Source organism: Ischnura elegans, chromosome 6 (genome assembly GCF_921293095.1).
Source record: "Ischnura elegans chromosome 6, ioIscEleg1.1, whole genome shotgun sequence".
NCBI classification, from domain to species: domain Eukaryota; kingdom Metazoa; phylum Arthropoda; class Insecta; order Odonata; family Coenagrionidae; genus Ischnura; species Ischnura elegans.
This window is the reverse complement of record NC_060251.1, coordinates 40,762,004-40,784,304: the sequence shown is the minus strand read 5'-3', so window position 1 is coordinate 40,784,304 and position 22,301 is coordinate 40,762,004. Positions and strand designations below refer to the sequence as shown.

The 22,301-nt window shown below is 38.2% G+C and overlaps 1 protein-coding gene across 1 annotated transcript; it reads right to left on the bottom strand.

Annotated features, from left to right (window-relative positions):
- Nucleotides 1-963: 963 nt before the first annotated feature.
- On the bottom strand, nt 964-21,201 carry LOC124160534 (protein downstream neighbor of son homolog). Its single transcript, XM_046536396.1, has 8 exons — nt 20,650-21,201; nt 20,376-20,532; nt 20,063-20,170; nt 19,474-19,742; nt 10,326-10,504; nt 6,075-6,378; nt 4,219-4,414; nt 964-1,425 (listed from the first exon to the last, which is right to left on the bottom strand). The coding sequence occupies exons 1-8, from the start codon at nt 20,862-20,864 to the stop codon at nt 1,054-1,056; spliced, it is 1,800 nt and encodes a 599-aa protein (XP_046392352.1). The 5' UTR covers nt 20,865-21,201; the 3' UTR covers nt 964-1,053.
- Nucleotides 21,202-22,301: the final 1,100 nt, after the last annotated feature.

Sequence of the window (22,301 nt, the reverse complement as noted above, 5' to 3'; positions counted from 1 at the left end):
AAGACATTCTCCAGGGACCTCAATTCGTTGCCCGAGGAAACACAGAGTAATACCACCGAGTTTAAGTTAAAAAAGTAATTGTTGTATCTATACAGTATTTAGCTAATTTCTATTTTGCTCTGATTATTTTTTTAAGCCCAGTTGATTTATCTGGTTGTTTAACTTATCCTACTTTCATAGGCCCTAGAAATCAGCCAAGCATGGAAAATAGTGCTCAAGATCATTAAGGTGTCATGGGGAAACAAAAACAACTAGATTGGCAATGGCCAATCAGAAATGACCCTATGCATGGCCGGAAGATATATAAATGCAGATAAATCTTGACCCAGCACTCAATGCCCTGAGGTGGATGATAGCAGAGTTAGCCATTGAAAGGTAGGCTCCAATAGAACAGCTAGCCTGGTGGGAATTCCACGTAACATTCATCCATGGACATGTCATTGATTATTATCATCTCCATAGTGTCTTTATAATCTAAAATCTAATCAATCTCGGGATTTAGGACTGATTACCATGATGAATTCATTGATTCTTAATGCAAATTTTTTTAAACAGTTTATTTCTTAAATAGAAAATTAAGTAGTAAATAGCTGCCTTGTCATAAATCAACAGCAGAGTGAAACAGCAGCTAAACATGATCAACAATTAAATTAATAAATAGATCAGGGTACACCAAGAGAGAAATTAAAAAAACATTCACTGGAGAGAGATACACACACTGAAACCACTGCTGAAATGATAGCATTTACACGATTCATGCCTCAGGTCACCTCCAACAACACACTAAAAAATAAGAGCACACAACATCTCACACATATACACCATTCATAAAATTACATCCAACAGACTTTGTACTATGTATAATGCTGGTAATCAATTTTGTGTCACTGATGGCCAACATACAGGGTTCAGTATTTTAGGATGAAGGCTTAAAACAAGGACACCAGTTTTTTCTTGAGCACATGATGCAAGCCAAAATCATCCCAACCAGCAAATCCATTACAGCTGCAACAAAATAATCTAATATACACAACCCTATCATTAAAATTGGTATCATGAGAGAGACCAAGAATATACTGAATCGGAAAACTTAAGATTGTCCAACACAACTGAGTTTGAGGATTTGCAAAATGTCTCAAGGATGTTGTGGAAAAGTCCGCAGTCACTTAAACTTTCTTTCTCAAACACAGATGCAGTCACTGCACTTTCAGTGTCCTTAGTGTCATCAGATGGAGGCTTTCCTGTGGCATGTGAAAAGGGTCTTGTAGAACTAACTCCAGCAAAGGTGGCAGTAAATTTTGTAGTCGAAGAAGGCGAAGAGCAAATAAGGGAAGATAGGGAATGGAGGGCAGTGGGAAGAATGGGACCACGGAGTTCCACAGATTGATATGACTGTCCTTCCACTTTAACAACACTATGCCTAACCTGAAATGATAGAAGAAATTATGGGTAAATCAAAAATGAAATAAACTTAAGCCATAATATTAAAATTCATTTCTCACCATTTCATTATTCAGGGAAGATTGTACAAATTTTTGGGAAAATCTGTAGCTTGATTTCAAAGCAATGCAATTACTATCTACTATCATAGATTACACACAAATTTTAGAGTGTATAATGTAAAAGCTCTATGCGACAAACCCAAAAGCTATTTTAAAAGTTTATATTTATTGAAAGTTATTTTAACTTTCTCATGAATCATAATGAAATTTTCAATAATTTTAAGGGGCCCTAGGTCGATAATGTCTTCTTTTTCATATAATGTGGTTTTTGTAAAAACATATGTTTTATACTTTAATATTATTTTAGAACTTTTAGTTCAATTAAAGAGGAATTTTGCAATCGATTTAAATTTCATGTTCAACCACGAAGTGGTTATCTCAATTATTCAGTCTTTTAAACTGACTTCTGACTTTCAGCTATGATGATTATTATAACTTCTAGCAATAAGATTAAATAAAGAATCAATGAATATTAAATAAAGAAGACATAAAAGAATAAGACTATTAAATCTATTTCTAAAAATGCCAGAGCCTACTTGGTTGACAAGACAGAATATTCTTTAAATTATACAAGCACTTTGAAGTAGGAAAATTATTACTGCCACAATTTCTATTCATTTCATTTTTTGAATCAAGTGAAAGAAAATTTGTTTCCATTTACTTTAAAAATGGATGGATTTAAATTCACTTTCATTCGCAGTCTATATGCTCGTAAAATTAAAATTACATCTTTTAATTTCTATTGTTTTAAATTGAAAAGAGAAATCAAGAACTAATGGAACAATTTCATCACTGGCCATCAAGAGTTTCATAATGGATTTACAGTAAAAACTCATCCTGCCCTTCATTTGTTATGTTAACAATAATTTAAAAATTGGCCCAAGTGCACTAACCTTAAAAAAAATTTAATTAAACTGTTCATTTCATCTTTCCAACCTACCTGTTCTTGCTCTCCAGAAATTGATATCTTAACACGCACTATTATTTTGGAGTTACTCATTTCTTTCTTGACTCTAACATTACAAGCATTTGTTTATATGTCCAATGTTTCAAATTGACAAGATATCTAAAGAACTAATTCAAAATATGTAGTTTCATCGAGAGCTGTCAAGAGTTTAATAATGGATTTTCTGTAAAAACTAAACATGCTACTTATTCGTTTTGCTAAGAGCAATCAAAACAAATTGTCTGAAACACCAATCTGATAGCGTATTTTAATTAAACTTTTCATCTTGCCATCCTACCTTGTCCTTACATCCTGAAATTATCCTAACACAATGTATTATTATGTAGTTCTCCATTTTCTCTTTTCTTTAATACCATTTCATTTCTAAATTCAATTTGTTTAACTATTTCCTTTAATTTGTAATAGGTTTACAGCAAACTTTAGTTTAGTTCGTTTGTTGAGCAAAATCAGCTGAATTTCTGACACTTGGAAATACTGAGTATTTATGGAAACTTCTTCATAAAATACATATTCTACACATATGACGTAGTGAAATGGCAAAGTTACCAAGCCATACAGTGCCATGATCCACATTTGAGCTTTTACAAGCTTTTTCTTTACACCTCCACCAATAACTCATTAATTCCCTCAGCTAAGAAAATACTTCTCAAGCCATGGTACAAGGGTAATCTAAATACATAGTAAGGTCTCCAATATTTTTATAATTAGAAAAAACTACTTTTTTTCTACAATACATACATCATTGACCAAAGATTGATCAATTGCCTATTTTTCTACATAAACGCCATTTCGGTTGGTGCATTTTTGCAAACGCTGTGACAGTTTTTTTAATGCTCATGTCATACCAGCTCACCGCCATGTTGAACTTCATCTTTCACCTGTTCGTGCTGACGGATTTTGGAACATTTCAAAATTAATTTGTGGATTCATATGCCAGCATCTCAGTTCAGGCTGGACTATCCACCAAACTACGTATCACCACCATTTATAAGTAGCAATTTATGTCATGCGTTTAGGATTTGAACTATAAAAATAAGAGCAAAGGAAGTTTAGAAAAATGCAAAATAAATAGCAATACATTAGTCTATGCATTAACACTAGGGCTGCAGGAGTTCACCATTTTAGCAGCCAGCCAGTGCAGAAGAGACCCCCTGTGCAGGAGGCACCCCTTGCCACAAGGAGTGGTCTGGTAGAGTAAAGCCCCTTAGTGATCCTTATGGTGAGGGAAAGTACCTAAGTGCAAGAATAGGCTGGGAGCCACTGGAGACTAGGAGGCTGTGTGCTAGGCTTAGATTGCTTGAACAATTGAGAATGGATATCTTTAAAAGCGACATGGAGAACATAATATTAGAGCCACACTATATTTCCAGGTCTGACATAAGAAATAAATTAAGAGAGATGTTTTGCTGAACAGATGCATATGGGAATTCGTTTTTCCCCTGAACCATAAAGGATTTCAATAAATGCTAGTCGTAATTTCCTTAGAGCACTTCCTTTTTATTTGTAAACGGCTGCTGTTCTAACACCCCCTGCCACACGCCTTTTAGGCTGCTTGCGGCATATTATGTAGATGTAGATATCCAGGTAGCAATAAAATTTTTGGGTAAATGCAGGAGTCAGTGGGAAAAACGTATAAAAACGTTCCCACACTCTTAAGGGTTATATAAAAAATAGGATAGAGTTTCCTCTATGATGAATCCTCAAACTTATTGAAAAGTAAGCAGAACATAAAAACAAAGACGTACATACCTTCAGTGCACCCAGAGTGGCCCCTCTGAATGCCACTGGTGACAGTAGAGTGGGAGGAACACCTGCCAGAGGGCCAGTGGGGGCGACACAACTGCGACAGTCCATTAAGAAGTTGAAAAGGGCCTGGGCTTCCACACCTTCAACGTAAACTAATGACTCCGGTTTCCTATCAATGTCACGCTCACTGTCAATGACACTGGGATAACTTGTTAAGGAATTTTAGAGAGAAACATCCGGTCATACAAGGAAATTTGGCCATTTTTCTTTCTGCCATCTATGTATTCTAAATGAAGGGATTTAGCTCATAAATCTTGATTAGCAATTAGAGTTTGAAATAAGAAGCCTTATATTGAACATGCCTATTATTAAGAAAAATTCCATGTTTTAGAGAAGAATTTTGTCACAACAAGGAAGTGCATTTTTTTAGGTATTTTGGGAATTTACCTCATTTCACTAACCCTTCAAATAATATATAATACAGGCGGTCCTCGACTTTCGTACATTCGACTTTCGTACAATTCGCACTTTCGTACGTTCAAAATGGACACCTTTTACTTGACTTTCGTACGCTAAATTCGGACTTTCGGACGTAGGTCTGTCATTTTTTAAAAATTCCCGCTGTGTTTATTGCGCATCCCAACATTCAATTGTTTCAAATGGCAGTTTATGCGAAAAACACGAACGTATATAATGAAGGGAATTGTTGGTAGTTGACTCTAATCTAGGTGATTTATTTGGGAGAGAGACTGCCTGCTATAGGCTCCTTTATCAAGAGAAGAAGAAAGCCTTCATTGGAGATATTTTTCAAAAGAAGTTGACTAGACATCATCAAATAAGTTTCAATAACACTAGTAAGATCTTCTTTCTACAGTGAAATCTCGATTTTACATTCCCCCATTTTACGTTTTCCCTGATTTTGAACACTTTTTATCAGGTCCCAAACAATACTGTCTTTAAACAATGATACTCTATTTTACAATTTCCTCAATTTTGCACTTTATGCAAGTGGTCCATTCAAAAGTGTAAAATAGAGGTTTCACTGTAATTGTGTTTTCTTCGTTTGAGTGCTGTTTAATTCATATACACCTTCAGCAACGATATTGCACGAAATATCAGCCGAATTCCATTTGTCTTTTTTGAATAACATGCAAAATATACGCGATCACGATTTTCACCTGCCGAATGTCGAATTTTGGTGTAAAATTTAAAAGGTATCCAGGGTGCGGGTTCAGCAACTACATTTTGTTATGCTTCTTGATATGTATTTTTATTTATAGTGGACGTAATAAGTGGAATGTCAACTTAAACGCCAAGAGGAAGTTTCACTCGATAGCCAACGGAGTTCTTGTTTTTTAAACTTTTATTTGCATTTTCAGCGTATTTTCGAAAGAAATTGGATGATTTGAGGAGTTTTATTGACGTATTATTATTAAAGTTAAGTCAATAGAAATAAAATCAGCAAAAAAAAGGTTTTAGTGCGTATATTCCGCTCTTTTGGAACGTAACCCCTAATTAGTATGGAAGTCAATGGTTCGACTTTTGTACAAGTTTTCGGGAACGCATTGTGTACGAAAGTCGGGGACCGCCTGTATTGGAAGTTAATATTTAGTTTAGACTTCAATGCTTTGAATAAACTCAACCTGTACCCATAATTATTATAAAAAAATTATTGTTAATAAATATTTCTTTCAAATTTCACTGTAATGTTATTTTTTCCACCCACCCTGATTATGAAAGCAGCCTGAAACGTAAATAAAATACCTCAGAGACTCATGGGTCTGAAGAGGCTAGAGTTGAATCACTGAGTGAGCGAGTGATACATAACGCTTTAATATAAAAAATTATAGAAAGGATACTGTTTAGCTTGCTCTGACTCCATTCTCTTGATCTCCGCTTCGGTGACACCCATCCTTTCAAGCCATTCTGAGGCCTCCTCCTCTTCTTCCTCCTCCTCATCACCCATTATCTCCGACTCTATGGCATTATCTGCTATTCTGCACCCCACTTTCAAGTCCTTACTCGGCGCAACAGGTGAAGAGGAATTCCTTTTAGAGCCTCCAATGCCAGCTTCCTCAAGTGTGTGATAGCCTTCATCTGATGTCCTACCTTGAGAAGATTTTCTTTCTGGTGATTTTTTCAGAGGCATACTGAAGACAACATCTGGAATGTATAATAAAAATACAATCACATCAATAAAAAGAATGAGCCATGAAAAAGGTAGCAATCCTGCACTGGTCAATAGATCTATCATAATATATTCAAAATCTCCATTCTTTCTGTGATACCATGTCGGTGGTTGTTGATGACAACAGTTTCGCTGGCACTGCTGCCAGCATCTTCAGGTTGAAAATACCGTGGACCGACCGAAGAATTGACGCAATGGAGATTTTGGAACCGACTGAAAGAATGGAGATTTTGGAACCCTGACACCTCGGAAACCTACACAGTCACTATCATAATAGATGTTGGGGATGGGTCTGTTCAGCTTCTAGATTTTAATAGGCCTTGAACTTACACCTAGAATAGGAGGGGAAGGAAAAAGAATCGCTACCCAATTTACGCAAAACAAGAATTTCAAAACTTTCCTTAAAAAGTCACAAGTGCAGACTTAGTGGGTGAGTAGGCATAGTGGTATGTATATATAGGCATAGTGGTATATCCATTGCAAATATGTAGGAGTGGAGGTTCAACAGGGTTACCACTCCAACTACATTATAAAATTCTCGGTTTTTTCCAGGTTTTCACGGTCTAAATGTCATCAAATTCACGGTTTTTAGATGAGGCATTTCAGGCAGAAATATTGATCATGTAACAATCATCGGCCGCATGTTAACTATGAACGTAACAAACGCGACAGATGCCTTGAACGCAAACGCAGCAATGACAGTGCTATCTCTCATGAAGTCACCTATCGTTAGCAAAATTCATGTCCGGCTAAAAGGATGTGTGTGGGAAAATGGAGGGAGCAGGGTGGCAGGGAAGTGAAGAAGAGCCTGATTTTTTGCCACGATTAACGTCTTCCAATCGCATGCTTGAAGTCAATGTGCTGTCATGGCACACGGACCAATTAATAGTTGCGCTTTCGAATAGACGTGTGCAGATAAAGGCGTGGACATTGCCTGCACGTGAATGACCTTGAAACATGATTGAAATATCGTTTTTTTTTTCTTTTAACCCGTCTATTGTTGTTCTACAATCAAGTTTGAGAGATTTTTAAGGTTTTATGACGAAATTCACGGCTATTTCCAGGTTTTTTCACGGAAGACGAAATTCACGGCTTATTCACGGTTTTAAGGTTTTCACGGTTGAGTGGGAACCCTGTTCAAGCCTGTCAGAGACAAATATTTTTTCAACATCATAAAATGGCAATAACATATTTGCTCAGCTTGGTGGCGCCAGGGTCTGCTAATCCATGTAATACCTCGTCTGCTAATCCATGTGCTGCAAGTTCGAAACTTGCCATGGTGGATTTTCTCCCATTCAGGGCATGGATGTGAGTGCATCTTAATTAAGAAAGAACTGTATAGTCCGAAATTCAGAATAATAATAATAAAAAAAGACGAAATAATAATAAAAATTATTATTATTAAAAACAGTGACATATTAAACAGTGACATGAGATGACTGGATATGTTACATTAGAAAGATTTCATCATACCCTACTGAAAATCATTGAAAGTTTAAAAAAATTAAGATGTTGACCGCCATGGTATTTTAGTACATATTTCCTGTGATATCAATAGTGTTTTTCATCAGTTGCGTATTATTTGTTCACGACATGGGGAAATATCATTGAAAAGGAATCTAAATTGATCTTTATGCTGTTTTTGAAGTACTACAGTCATAATGACCACTTTGGTCACAATTAATGCCTAAAAAATCAGTCCCATTCACCCGTGTCATTAGAAATCCATGGGGATTAAGTCAGAAGCCGATTACTATGTTTGATATGGTGTGGAGGGACCTTTCATTGCTGGTCACTTCTTAACACATCAAATACTGCATTGTTTTTTTCGAACTTAACCCTGTGGCCAGGAATATTTCCCAGAAACCTTTTTTTTTCCATCAACAATAATGGATTTAATAATTCAATAACAAACGAAAACACAAAGACAATTGATTTTATTACATTGTCTACTGATGTAATTAATGCTTAGAAAAAGTAGTTACCAAGTATCATTACAGGCGGCATATAACTGCAGAAAGTAGAAAACAAAAGTTAACACGTGACCTGTCCATAATAAGTGGCTAGTGAAACATGGGTAAACTTGTGACCCATCCTTATTGTGCTAACACAATGACCTGCAGAGCAATCAACGCGTTATGAAATTAAAAAGAAACACTCAAATAAGAACTAGAACTGTAAACCTAGACCAAGAACTGATGCCAGCAACTGATCTGGAATCAGAACTGACAAAAAAGGGGAACCAAATCATCTTCAACAGAAGTTCATAATAGGTTAATCAAAGTGCAATTATAAGAACACTACAAAGCAGCTTCCATTTAAATTATAAAACCCAGTCTCTGCAAAACTTGGAATACTTATAAAGTGCAGCCCTTGGTGATGTACAATATGGTACTGAGCTGGCATTGTCTGCCGGTCATGGGAGCTAGTGGAAAGAGCTGCTGGCGAGGTGGGTGACATGACTCCTGAAATACGACTATTGCCTGCATTTTTCGGACCTTCACGCACATTGCCCATCACTAAACCGTTACCCCTAAAAGACAGTTGTGATATGGGTAATGTCAACATGTGTAAGGTTATTAAAAACTCACACAAACATATCAGAAATGAGCAGTGCAAAGTACATTCTCAAAGCATAATATAGCTAAGGAAATTTGTCATGGGTACATAATAAAATGTTCATAAATTTTATGAATGATATATCCTTTCATTTCTGCAGTCCTTTAGAAGAAGGAAAAAATAACAGGAGAGAATACAACGGCATTTTTTAGTGTACCCCCCCCCAGAAGTTCATCCGAACTTATCCGCAGAACTTCTCCAGCTAAGGACTTTTCGCGCTAAGGTTTTTCACGCAAAGGATTTTTGTGCTAAGGCCTTCGACTCAAAGGCTCAGAGACTCACAGTCTCAGAACTCAGTCTCCAAACTCTACTTTCTGAATCTGCCATACCAGGAGATCAAGACATATATTGCAAGTATGGCAGAGGATCTGGAAATCCAGGGGAAGTTGGTGCTGAGGCATAAACTGCAGTTTGGAGTGAGAAGTACTCAACTTTTCACCAATCAAAACTCTCTCTCCTCGAAGACCTCATCCTACCATGTCTTCTCCCTTCTTGACTTCCAATGGCTTGCCTGACCTGTTGATCACACCACTTGGCTGTGTCTCCATCCAGAAGATAGAGGAGAAGAAACCCAGCAGTACACTCTTCCCCCAACCCCTGCTTGGATGACGAGAACTGTTCCAGAGTTTCCTGTCAACATGGGTGCTTCCCGGACTGTTGGGGCTGACCAGGATTTTGGGGGTTTTCCTCAGCTTCGAAGTCACCCTCCCTCCTTCGGCCAATTTCCCCTCCACTGTCACACTCAGTCTTGTTCCTCTCTCTCTCTCTCTCGAATGTCGGCATTCGACGCAGAAGCATCACTCGACCTCTGATGGCGATTCTCAACTTACATTTGGTGCTGACAGACTTGCCTTTTGTACTTAGTTTTTGTATTGGCTAAGGTTTTTTTTGTGGAGATTATTAGTTTTTAATGGTTTTAATCAAAATACTTCTTATATTGAATATTTTCACTATCATATGCTAGTTAATTGAACATGACATATAATTTTTGATACAAATGTTTCTCGTGGTAGTTATTATTCTTGTTTTTTGGAGTTTTTCCCTCACCTGGTCAGTGACAGATGAAAGGAGTTCCCTGTGTCCGGGCTTACGTTATGAATTGCCAAGATTTGACGACGTAACGCTACAATACCATCTGTTGATTGTGAGGGTTGCCCTAATCCATTCAGAAACCAGAGAATGCGTATGAAAGAGTGAAATTTACATGCCTGTGGCTCAACCGTAGTTGACCTCCATCCTCATCCATCAATACCAACCTTTGGGTTGAAGGAATGACTAAGTGAATTCCATTTTATTGACATACCTTCTTCCTTGAGAGCAGCCCTAAGACCTCTGGTTGTTGGTGTCAGGAGAGCATGCATTTCAGGAACACCAGCTACGCCAGCAGCTCTGAAGAGGCAAGTGAAAGCATTGGCACACAAGTAGAAGAAAGGACATTGACGGGCTCTCACCAACTGGAACAAGGAGCGGAAACTTTCACACCTGGTAACAAAAAGAAAAGAACTGTATAAAATCAGAACACTAAAGTCTTACGGCCGTATTCATAGTTTCCTTAGTAAGCTACTAACGCCCAAGTAGCGTTCTAAGTAGTAGCATACTAGCAAAATGGTATTCATAGATCGTTAGTAAGGGCTACTAAGCTTAGTATGCTACTATCTTAGTAGCCGGTTCTTAGTCGCCCTCCGGCCTTGTCTAAGGGAGCTACTAAATATGGCGGACTGTTGTGGATGATCGAACTCCGGTTTTATTTGTATACTGTTATAGAGATTTTATGCATTTGTGCCAAAATGGAATACGAGAATCCATTCTTCAAGTAAGGCAGGCAACGTATGTAGTGTAATTGTTGACAGGAATTGAAAGTTTTTCGTAACTGCGAGGAAGCTACGACTTGCAGTGAACTTGTGCCTCTAGTGTAAGTGAACACAATTTGTACATTCAATGCGCCCCTAAGTGAATTGATTGCATATAGACGATGAAGTAAAGAGTGAAGCGACAAGTGAAGTGATTTGTGAGTGTATGAGCTTCGACAAAATTATTTATTTCTTTCATACTGGTTTAATCATTTCGATCAAAGGTATCTACTAGCTGTTGCGAAGGGGATATGTTTCATATTTGAAGCAGTTGTTCTTTAGGGATACAGCAAACGCTTATAAATTTTCATTCGCTTGTACGCTTATAATTTTTGTTTGATTATATTACTTCTTGTCACTTTATCGTGAACTTTCGGCTGTGTTTACATTTCGCGTATTTCGTTGCGCTGTTGTTTTTGTTTTGGTTACGGTACGAGTGATAGTGGAGAGTGAGATTGGAAGTTTGTGGATGTTACAATTTCTGGTTTAAAAATTTGTGTCAGCCTATTTATTTCATTGTCTACGTAATGGTAATGTGAAATAACATCAACTGATTCTAAATCATTAGTGATGAGTGGGAAGTGAGATGTGAAGAATTCTTTCGAACGTCAACGAGTGCAAATTCTTTTGGTGTGTGCAGAGTGATTGGAAAACTGATTATCATTGTTTACTAGAGTTACGTTATAGTGTTTTAAATTAAGTGTGAGTCAAGCTTTTCATTGAACCAGTTGATTCAGAATGTACGGATTATAAGTGTCATAAAGTTATATCTTAATTTCGTTAATTAGTCTTCTTTGGAACTATATAGTTTTCTAGTTTTAAACCCATTAATCGACTTAATCCATATCCAGGTAACTACATTCCCTTATTTACGTTTAAAAAGAGACAAGTTAGTAAGTTTATCGGTTTGTTTTACTCTCTCTCAAATATCTATTAAGCGTAAATATCTATTAAAAAGAGACAAGCTAGTAAGTTTATCGGTTTGTTTTTACTCTCTCAAATATCTATTAAGCGTATCTCCCGTCAGGTAAGCTTTTCTGAAATCCAAAGTTGCGATAGTGATAGGATGCCTTCGAATAGGTCACCCGTTGCCGGAGTTGAAAACGCCGGTGAATGCGAGGCTCTCGGAGACCGCATTACCGCGTTGGAGACGATGGTGCGGGAACTTCGGGCCCAGTTTGAAAGGGTGGCTGATACCGCTGAGGGGAATGGTCCGAGGGGTGGTTCTTCGAAAGGTCGCCGTGCCACAGGGGCTGCACGGGTTCGCCCGATTGCAAATAGCGGCTGGTCGATCGAGAGCCTTCCTCGAGGTCCATCTCTCGATGACGGGGTCACGTCACCCCGTAAACCTGAGTTTTGGAGGGTCGTGTCTCGGAGGGACGGTGGTAGTGTCACTCTAAGACGGGGTTTGGGGGATGCTGAGGCAAATCCCGTCCCCGTCTCGAACAGGTACCAGTTGCTGTCGGATGGAAACTCCGAGGTGCCTGACGTGCCTACTCCTACCCCGAAACCGGCACCTAGGAAGGGGCGTCAGAGTGGGAAGGGGGGGATCATAGTGTTAGGGAGTAGCAATGTCCGTCGTGTGATGGTCCCGTTACGGGAGAGGGCAGACCGCGAGGGTGTAAGCGACCGTGTAACGTCATGGTGCATCCCTGGTGGCGGTGTTCCTCAGGTGACGCAGGCGGTTGGTGCGGCGGTACGGGGCACGAAGTGCTCCAGACTGCGGGTCGTGGCTCATGTCGGCGTCAATGATGCCACCTTCCGTGGATCTGAGGAAATTCTAGATTCCCTCCGGGATCTGAATTCCGAAGTGAAGCGGGTGGGTGGGACCATTGGAGTCGGCATTGAGCTTTCGATTTGTAGTCTTGTCCCGAGGATCGATCGTGGTTCTCTGGTTTGGAGCCGAGTGGAAGGCATAAACCAGAGGCTGCGTCGTTTCTGCACGGACATCGGAGCCTCCTTCGTGGACCTTAGGCCGGCAATCCGATCGTGTAGGATCCCTCTGAACCGTTCGGGAGTCCATTACACGGCCGAGTCGGCTAGTCGTGTAGCGAGTAGCATATTTGAGCACTGTAGGTCTTTTTTAGAGTAGAGAGTAGGGCAGAGTGTAGATATATTTGTGGGTTGAAAAATAAAGGGTTAAGTTCAAAACTTTTCACAGACAAAGATTCTTCCAGAAATGAGAATAGAGAAGTAGAGAGAAAAATCAGCGTTTCAGGTATTACATTTAAGCACGAGAAGCGTCAGTCGAGCAACACGTTCAAAGGCAGTCAAGGCTCAAGTCATTTTGATAGTGTGTCAATAAGACATGCATTTCCATTTATCAGCGGTATAGAGCCTGTGAATAGTCTATTCGACAAAAGCAAATCAGAATTATTCCCGAATCGCAATAATACTAGTTCCGAAGTTTTAATCGTGGCTGTGGTTAATTGCCGTAGTTTAAGAAATAAGATTCCCGAATTCCACCATTTAATTCATAGTACGAAGTGTAACGTCATTTTTGGAACAGAAAGTTGGCTAACAGATGATGATTCAGACAATGAGATCTTCCCAAAATCGTTCACTGTTTATCGGAAAGATAGAATTAATCGAGTTGGGGGCGGAGTTTTTATAGCTGTAAAGAATTCAATCGTCAGCCAAGCGATAACCGTAACTGAGACCAGCGTTGAATCTGTGTGGTGTTTAATTAAATGTCCAAAATTCAAAACTATTTTATTATGTTCGTATTACAGACCACCTAACTCAGATATAACGTCAATGTTGGATTTTCAAAATCAAATAAACAGCGTAGCATCCAAGTATCCTGAAAGAAACTTGATTGTGGGTGGAGATTTCAACGTACCTTCTATAGATTGGGAGACTTATAGCTTCATTCCTGGTGGGAGGGATAAAGTGATCTGCGAGGCTTTATTACACACTTTCACATCTAATTCATTGTTTCAAATAGCATCCGCACCGAACAGAGGAGAAAATATTCTTGATTTATTAGCGACAAATATACCACATCAGGTAATAAACGTTGGCACTGTCGAAGGAATAAGTGACCATAGGGTAGTAACTGCAAAGTTTTCTCTAAATACCGCTGTAAACTTTAAAAAAGAGCGTAAAGTTTTCATTTTTAAAAGAGCTAATTTTGATGGGTTTAAGAGTCATATGAAAAATGCTTTCCCCGAGTTTCAAGAATCATTATTAAAGTTAAATGTAGAGAATACTTGGAAAGCTTTTCTTTCGCTCGTAACTTCGGGAATAAATAGCTACATCCCTAGTAAAATAGTAAAAGAAGGCAGCGAACCGAGATGGTACGACGCGGAAGTGAGAAAATCATTGAGGCGACAGAGAGCGTGTCATGCTAAAATGAAAAAAGTCAGCACGGATTTATCCGCTAATGAACGCGAGCTAATAATTCAAAAATATAGGATGACTAAAGCCGCCACGAAGGAAGCGTTCAGGAATGCGTTCACGAATTTTAAAAGAAAAACACTAGTAGAGCAGTTACAGGATAACCCAAAAGCATTTTGGTCATATGTTAGGGAAGTTCAAGGTAAACGATCTACCGTATGTTCGCTGAGAAACGACAATGGAGATGTGTTGACAAGCAGTTACGATAAAGCCAATTTATTAAATTCCTACTTTAAGAGCGTGTTCACGGAGCCTTCCGAAAACTCACCCGAGACCGAGGACAATCCCTGTATTCATAAGATGCCAGCTATTGACATTAGTACGCTCGGAATCGAAAATATATTGAAATCGCTTAGTCCAAATAAATCACCTGGTCCAGACGAAATCCCTTCTCGCGTATATAAAGAACTAGCCTCAGAACTTGCCCCCTACTTGCAGTTAATATTCAGTAAATCCATCAAGCAACACGAAGTACCTAATGACTGGAAAATCGCTAATGTAACGCCTATATTTAAAAGTGGAGACAAGGAACAGCCATCTAATTACAGGCCGATATCTTTAACGTCCATCTCTTGCAAAGTCCTTGAACACATCGTAGTCAGCTCGGTAATGAAACACCTAGACGCGCAAAACTTATTAATGGGAAATCAACATGGATTCAGGAAAAGCAGATCGTGCGAAACTCAGTTAGCGCTTTTCGCCCACGATATTTTAGTCTCCGGGGAAGACAACATTCCAGTAGACGCGATTTTTCTTGATTTCAAAAAGGCATTTGATAAAGTACCCCACGGAAAGTTAATATTAAAACTGAAATCTTATGGTCTAGACGAAGATGTCATTTCCTGGATTAGAGAATTTTTGAGCGACCGCGTCCAAAGAGTAGTATTAGACGGTGCAGTCTCCAATGAGGTTAGAGTGACTTCTGGCGTTCCTCAGGGTAGTGTCATTGGCCCACTCCTATTCCTTCTTTATATAAACGACATTGGCGAAGTAGTGCAGAGTAAGTTACGATTATTTGCAGACGACGCTGTAGTTTACAGAGAAATTCGTTCCAGCAAAGATATAGATGAACTAACGAATGACCTTGCTGCTATCCAAGCTTGGTGCGATGCTTGGCAGTTAGAATTAAATTTGGAAAAATGCGTCGTAATGAATTTCTGGAAGAAGAATAACTCCCTACAGCGTAACTATGTCATTCGGGGCGCGCAGTTAAAGGCAGTTGAATCTGTGAAATATCTAGGGGTTAGACTCAATAATGATCTATCGTGGAATAAACATATTCGAGAAATAACCGGTCAAGCTAATCGTAAAATGGGTTTTGTTAAAAGAATATTAGGAAAGTGCGACGACAAAGTGAGAGAAATTAGCTACTTTTCCCTCGTTAGACCACATTTGGAATACGCTGCCAGTGTTTGGGACCCTCATGAAAATGGCTTAATAACAGAGTTAGAACGCGTGCAAAGAAGAGCTGCCAGGTATGTGAAAGGTCGTTACGATAGTCTTGTTAGTGTAACTGACCTCTTACATAAACTCGGATGGGAATCTCTGTCGGACCGCAGATTGAAAAATAGACTAAACCTTTTAGATAAATTCAAGAGCAGTGTCTTTTCTGACGAAGTTAACCATATCTTGCGGACGCCAACGTACTACGGAAGATCAGATCATATAAATAAAATAAGAGAGATAGATTGCAGAACAGACAGATTCCGAATGTCATTTTTTCCACGATCAATAAGAGATTATAACGGAAGCAATAGAACTCGTAAATAGATTGCATGACTTGTAGTGTAGCCTACTAACCTATGTAAAACTTACTGCATGTTTCTGAATTTCTATTCTATATTCTATTTCTAACAGCATATAGTAGTATAGTTTGTTATTATACGGGACGTTTCTTGGACGGTGTGGTGTGCATGTGGGAGTCCAAATGCATGCTGCATGCTGGTGATTGATCACCCCCTGCCAAACACCCTAGAGGTGGCTCGCAGGGTAATTTGTAGATGTAGATGTAGATGTAAAGACAGTTCGTGAAATGTGTAGTGAAATGTTGTGTGCGTTGTAGTGCTATTTGTGATATGATCAGCAATAAATAAGTAAAACAAGTTACGTTAATTATGCTTTGTTTTTTACATTAACCACCTCTAGTAAACTATATGCCGTATATTTCCGCACGCTGTCAATATTTGAAATATTTAAATGCAGCGAAGCAGATTGTTGTTTCCTTGACTAACATTTTAGGAGTTGCAAACATATGTTACTAATTGCTCGCACGTAGGTGTTTGTAACGTAATAAATGTGTATCATTCACACATTCATCTCAACGTTATTTTCTTAACGATTCATTTCTGCGTTGCAAAAGTTTTCGTTTCTACTCCGACATTGAGGTGTATTTCTGCTTTCCGAGTACAGATATGTATAATACTGACGTTGCTAGTTATGTTTTTCCATACTAATCACGCATACACTAATGGAAACAAATATCGGAAGTGCAAACAATACGCAATGTATATGATCAATGAATATACGGCCGTTTGTAAAGCAATAACTGCATCTCAAACATACAAATGCTTCGGTATTACTCATGAATCTACCCTTTCCCAAAGGTATTGCATACTTTTTGTGTACAGCAATCAAAAAATATGTCTGAGATGCGATATCACATCGAATTATCCATTATGAAGTAAAAATTTTAATGCATTTTTCTGAATCAATTTCTTTTGTTTGATAGTGTTACCAATTTTCCGCGCCGCGGAGGAGTCAGATGCAGTGTTGTCAAGCGTAGCCTAGCGGGTTGAACCCAAATCGCTACCGAGTATCGGCTGCCGAGCTCGCTAGTAGCATACTAAGTTAGTAGCTCTTAGTAGCTCACGTAATACAATCCATGAATACCAAATCTTAGTAGGCGACTAAGAGGTCTTAGTAGCCGACTAAGTTAGTCGCCCTACTAGCGTGTTTTAGCGGAAATCTATGAATACGGCCGTTAGACACGTACGGCCGTATTCATAGTTTCCTTAGTAAGCTACTAACGCCCAAGTAGCGTTCTAAGTAGTAGCATACTAGCAAAATGGTATTCATAGATCGTTAGTAAGGGCTACTAAGCTTAGTATGCTACTATCTTAGTAGCCGGTTCTTAGTCGCCCTCCGGCCTTGTCTAAGGGAGCTACTAAATATGGCGGACCGTTGTGGATGATCGAACTCCGGTTTTATTTGTATACTGTTATAGAGTTTTTATGCATTTGTGCCAAAATGGAATACGAGAATCCATTCTCCAAGTAAGGCAGGCAACGTATGTAGTGTAATTGTTGACAGGAATTTAAAGTTTTTGGTAGCTGCGAGGAAGCTACGACTTGCAGTGAACTTGTGCCTCTAGTGTAAGTGAACACAATTTGTACATTCAGTGCGCCCCTAAGTGAATTGATTGCATATAGACGATGAAGTAAAGAGTGAAGCGACAAGTGAAGTGATTTGTGAGTGTATGATCTTCGACAAAATTATTTATTTCTTTCATACTGGTTTAACCATTTCGATCAAAGGTATCTACTAGCTGTTGCGAAGGGGATATGTTTCATATTTGAAGCAGTTGTTCTTTAGGGATACAGCAAACAATTATAAATTTTCATTCGTTTGTACGCTTATAATTTGTGTTTGATTATATTCCTAATTCTAGTCACTTTATCGTGAGTTTTCGGCAGTGTTTACATTTCGCGTATTTCGTTGCGCTGTTGTTTTTGTTTTGGTTACGGTACGAGTGATAGTGGAGAGTGAGATTGGAAGTTTGTTGATGTTACAATTTCTGGTTTAAAAATTTGTTTCAGCCTATTTATTTCATTGTCTACGTAATGGTAATGTGAAATAACATCAACTGATTCTAAATCATTAGTGATGAGTGGGAAGTGATATATGAAGAATTCTTTCGAACGTCAACGAGTGCAAATTCTTTTGGTGTGTGCAGAGTGATTGGAAAACTGATTATCATTGTTTACTAGAGTTACGTTATAGTGTTTTAAATTAAGTGTGAGTCAAGCTTTTCATTGAACCAGTTGATTCAGAATGTACGGATTATAAGTGTCATAAAGACAGCTCGTGAAATGTGAAGTGAAATGTTGTGTGCGTTGTAGTGCTATTTGTGATATGATCAGCAATAAATAAGTAAAACAAGTTACGTTAATTATGCTTTGTTTTTTACATTAACCTCCTCTAGTAAAGTATATGCCGTATATTTCCGCACGCTGTCAATATTTGAAATATTTAAATGTAGCGAAGCAGATTGTTGTTTCCTTGACTAACATTTTAGGAGTTGCAAACAGATGTTACTAATTGCTCGCACGTAGGTGTTTGTAACATAATAAATGTGTATCATTCTCACATTTATCTCAACGTTATTTTCTTAACGTTTCATTTCTCCATTGCAAAAGTTTTCTTTTCTACTCCGACATTGAGGTGTATTTCTGCTTTCCGAATACAGATATGTATGATACTGACGTTGCTAGTTATGTTTTTCCATACTAATCACGCATACACTAATGGAAACAAATATCGGAAGTGCAAACAATATCTAATGTATATGATCAATGAATACACGGCCGTTTGTACAACAATAACTGCATCTCAAACATACAAATGCTTCTGTATTACTCATAAATCTACCCTTTCCCAATGGTATTGCATAATTTTTGTGTACAGCAATCAAAAAATATGTCTGCAATGCGATATCACATCGAATTATCCGCTATGAAGTAAAAATTTCAATGCATTTTGCTGAATCAATTGCTTTTGTTTGAAAGTTTTACGAATTTTCCGCGCCGCGGAGGAGTCAGATGCAGTGTTGTCAAGCGTAGCCTAGCGGGTTGAACCCAAATCGCTACCGAGTATCGGCTGCCGAGCTGGTTAGTAGCCTTAGTAGCATACTAAGTTAGTAGCTCGTAGTAGCTCACGCAATAGAATCCATGAATACCATATCTTAGTAGGCGACTAAAAGGTCTTAGTAGCCCTACTAGCGTGTTTTAGCGGAAATCTATGAATATGGCCGATAGAGTTAAATGAATATATAAGAACATTCACATATTCTACTAAGAAAATGATCCTTTCTTTTTACAAAGAAATTTTAGAGCAAACAACTCACATTGCAAAGATAAATTATTACTGCAGACAACAGAAGGAGATAAGAAGTATTAAGAGGCAAATATAAATTTCAAAACTTGCCATTCTTGGTGCAATGCGTCTTTAATCATTGGATCTAAGGCCAATGGTGGTAGTCCTGAGCTGGCTGCAGCTGATTCACCACGCACCCTTGGAAAGAGAGGAAGCCAGGGAAGCGATGGATGTTGCCAATAGAGACCACATTGATGGAACCGTGCATTTGGACTAGTGTCTAAAGATTGTCCACTCCCTAAGTCACTATCATTTTTGTCAGACATGCCTGTATCTAAGCATCTCACATATCCAGTAATTCCTGATGCTTCTTCACAAGTCTGTAACATAATTGCAGGCGTATTTAACAATGAATAATTGGAATATGCATAAATAGATGAAATATTCAATGAATTGGGGTAGATAATATAATTAAAAGGTATTAGTAAATGCATGGTGGAATTAAATATAAAATAGTAGCAAGGGTAGATAAATAGCTAAAATTTTTGAACCAGATGGAGCAATGATTCTTCCACAAATTCTGTGTGTTAGTAAATAGACTAAGTTGACACAACTACTAACCATACAATAAGCTACACGCAACAAATTTTACTAAACTCATTAGGTGTAGAAATCTCATTCAATTTACGACTACACTTACCCGCAGTTTCTGACTCCATGGAAAAGGATTAGGTGATATAAGTCTAATTTTGGTTTTGAGGGACCAATCAACTGGAATGCTCGTAGCTTCAAATTGCAAGGGCACTTCCTAGTACAAAAAAAACGAGTAATAAGTTGTAATATAATTAAAATCCACTCTTAGTCTTACAATTGTAACACAAGAATCACAAATAACTAGCAAAAAATATAGCTGACATGAAATGAAAAACATGACCAGTAGAAAAGGAAATGCAGATAAATAAGTTTACAAAAGTAACTGCACAAGCTAATATATTCTTTGACTAAGAGCTTACCTTCTGTTCGCTTTCCACGAGAAATGACTGAAAAGACGTTTCAGACGTTACTTCATTTTTCCTATTCTCCTGTCTCTCAGACAAGATTTTAAACAGCGATGAGTCTGATGTCACATTAAGGTCATCTGAGGACTTAAATCTTTTCCCTCCGTCTTGTCTAGAAATGCAAAGTAAAAAGTACTCACGATATGTATCTTTCACACATAAAATACCTCGTTCGACGGTGCATTTAAAGATCGAGAAAGAAACTGACCAACAGGTATGTAATACTCACTTAAAGGGATTCTTTCTTTTTTCCGTAGTCGAGGATCGAATTCCAAGCAGTATTGAGTCAACCAATGTTGATTCATTACTTTTAGACAACTGGCCTTGCTCCGAGCGAGTAAGCCGAGCTTGCAATGCTCTTTGTTTCAATTTTAACCTATGCTGTCGCATTACCTCATCTGGACGTTTCCACGATAAACATTCGCCTTCGTTAAGCTGATCCATTGCGTGAGAAAGTATTAATTCTGTTTAAACGCAGTGAGTGGTAACAGTAGGGGTTTGAGAACCAATTTAAAAGCCTCGGCACAGATTAGACAAGCGCCAGGCACAACAAAACAATCAGTTCAGCAAGAAGTCGTTGAACATTTTCGGCACATTTATCTGAGAGAGAAGCCGAGAAGCGAATTCTTTCACTGGCCACTACCGATGTAGCTGAATAAGCATTAGTACGGAAAACAAACCAAACAAACCCCCCACATAATCAAGTAATGTCGCAATCAAACTTAACATTCAAATATTTTCAAACGTTTAAAACCGTGTCGGAATACGATACAAAATTATTTGGTAGATGGCGTTTCAATCGCGTTAAATTTTCTTTCGAACTTCTTTTCCTGCTTTTGGAGGGAGTTATGAAAAGCATGGAAAGTGTAAAATCAGTGGTTGAAGACTACGGGAAAGTTATTTTTTCTCCTCGCGAGCAATCTTCAGAATCATATTTTGGTGAATTTGGTTTTAAATACAACAGAATAAGGTTCCACATTTGAGGGTTTGTATTTGTGGTATTTACGGAATCTTTACTTGAGGAAGGAAAATAGTAATTCAACGACTTTAAAATGCAGGAAAGTAAAAGAGAACCAGATACTTTTTTGATAGTGCTATTCGAAAAGATTATTTTAGATTTTTTTTAAAGATTTCATTGCAGTTTCAAGGAGAAAAATCACTACATGTGTACAGGGGCGGATCCAGGATTTCTTTCTGGGAGGGGCACAAGCAAGGCCGTATCCAGGATTTTGTTCAGGGGGGGGCACAAGGATACCTCGTAATACAAAACGAACGCAATGATAATGGGACCATATTAAAAATCTAGCATATTTTTAAGGGTTTGGGGGGGGCACGTGCCCCCGTGCCCCCCCCCTGGATCCGCCTATGCATGTGTAATAGAACCATAATGTGTACATCGCATTAAATTTTAAAAGCCGTGAATTGCTATTTTTTATTAACTTTTATCTAGTTTTTAAGAGCCAGAATAGCGTAAAATATATTTCCGGGCATTCAATTTCCTAAAATTTCCCAAATTTCCCCCTGAAGATTGGCCCCATCATGAGCCCCAGCCAAGTAGGGGCACAACTAGGAATTAAGGGGGGGGGGTTAGGTGCAAATAATACCGGGGTGTGTGGGGGAATGGAATACCCACCAGGATAAGCGGTATTAAATAATAAAAAATAAATAAGAAAAATAAATTGTGGAGTTTTAAGATACATAAATGGTTCAAAATGGTGGGTTTTATAGCATTCTGAGGGATATATTATTAATCTTTACACTATTCTATTAGTAATATCAATACAATTAAGTAAAATGGATTAAACTTAAAAATTTCTCTGAGCTTTGGGGGGGAGTTTTATCCCCAAAACCCCTCCTCGCTGCGCCACTGCAGTTACTTAT

Bases quoted from the DNA above. Each gene is read 5' to 3' on its own strand.
- LOC124160534 (XM_046536396.1), bottom strand. From the start codon at position 20,864: ATGGATCAGCTTAACGAAGGCGAATGTTTATCGTGGAAACGTCCAGAT. The intron at 19,743-20,062 runs GTAAGTGTAGTC...ATTATGTTACAG, and splicing joins CATGGAGTCAGAAACTGCGG to ACTTGTGAAGAAGCATCAGG. The intron at 4,415-6,074 runs GTATCCTTTCTA...AAGTTATCCCAG, and splicing joins GAGTCAGAGCAAGCTAAACA to TGTCATTGACAGTGAGCGTG.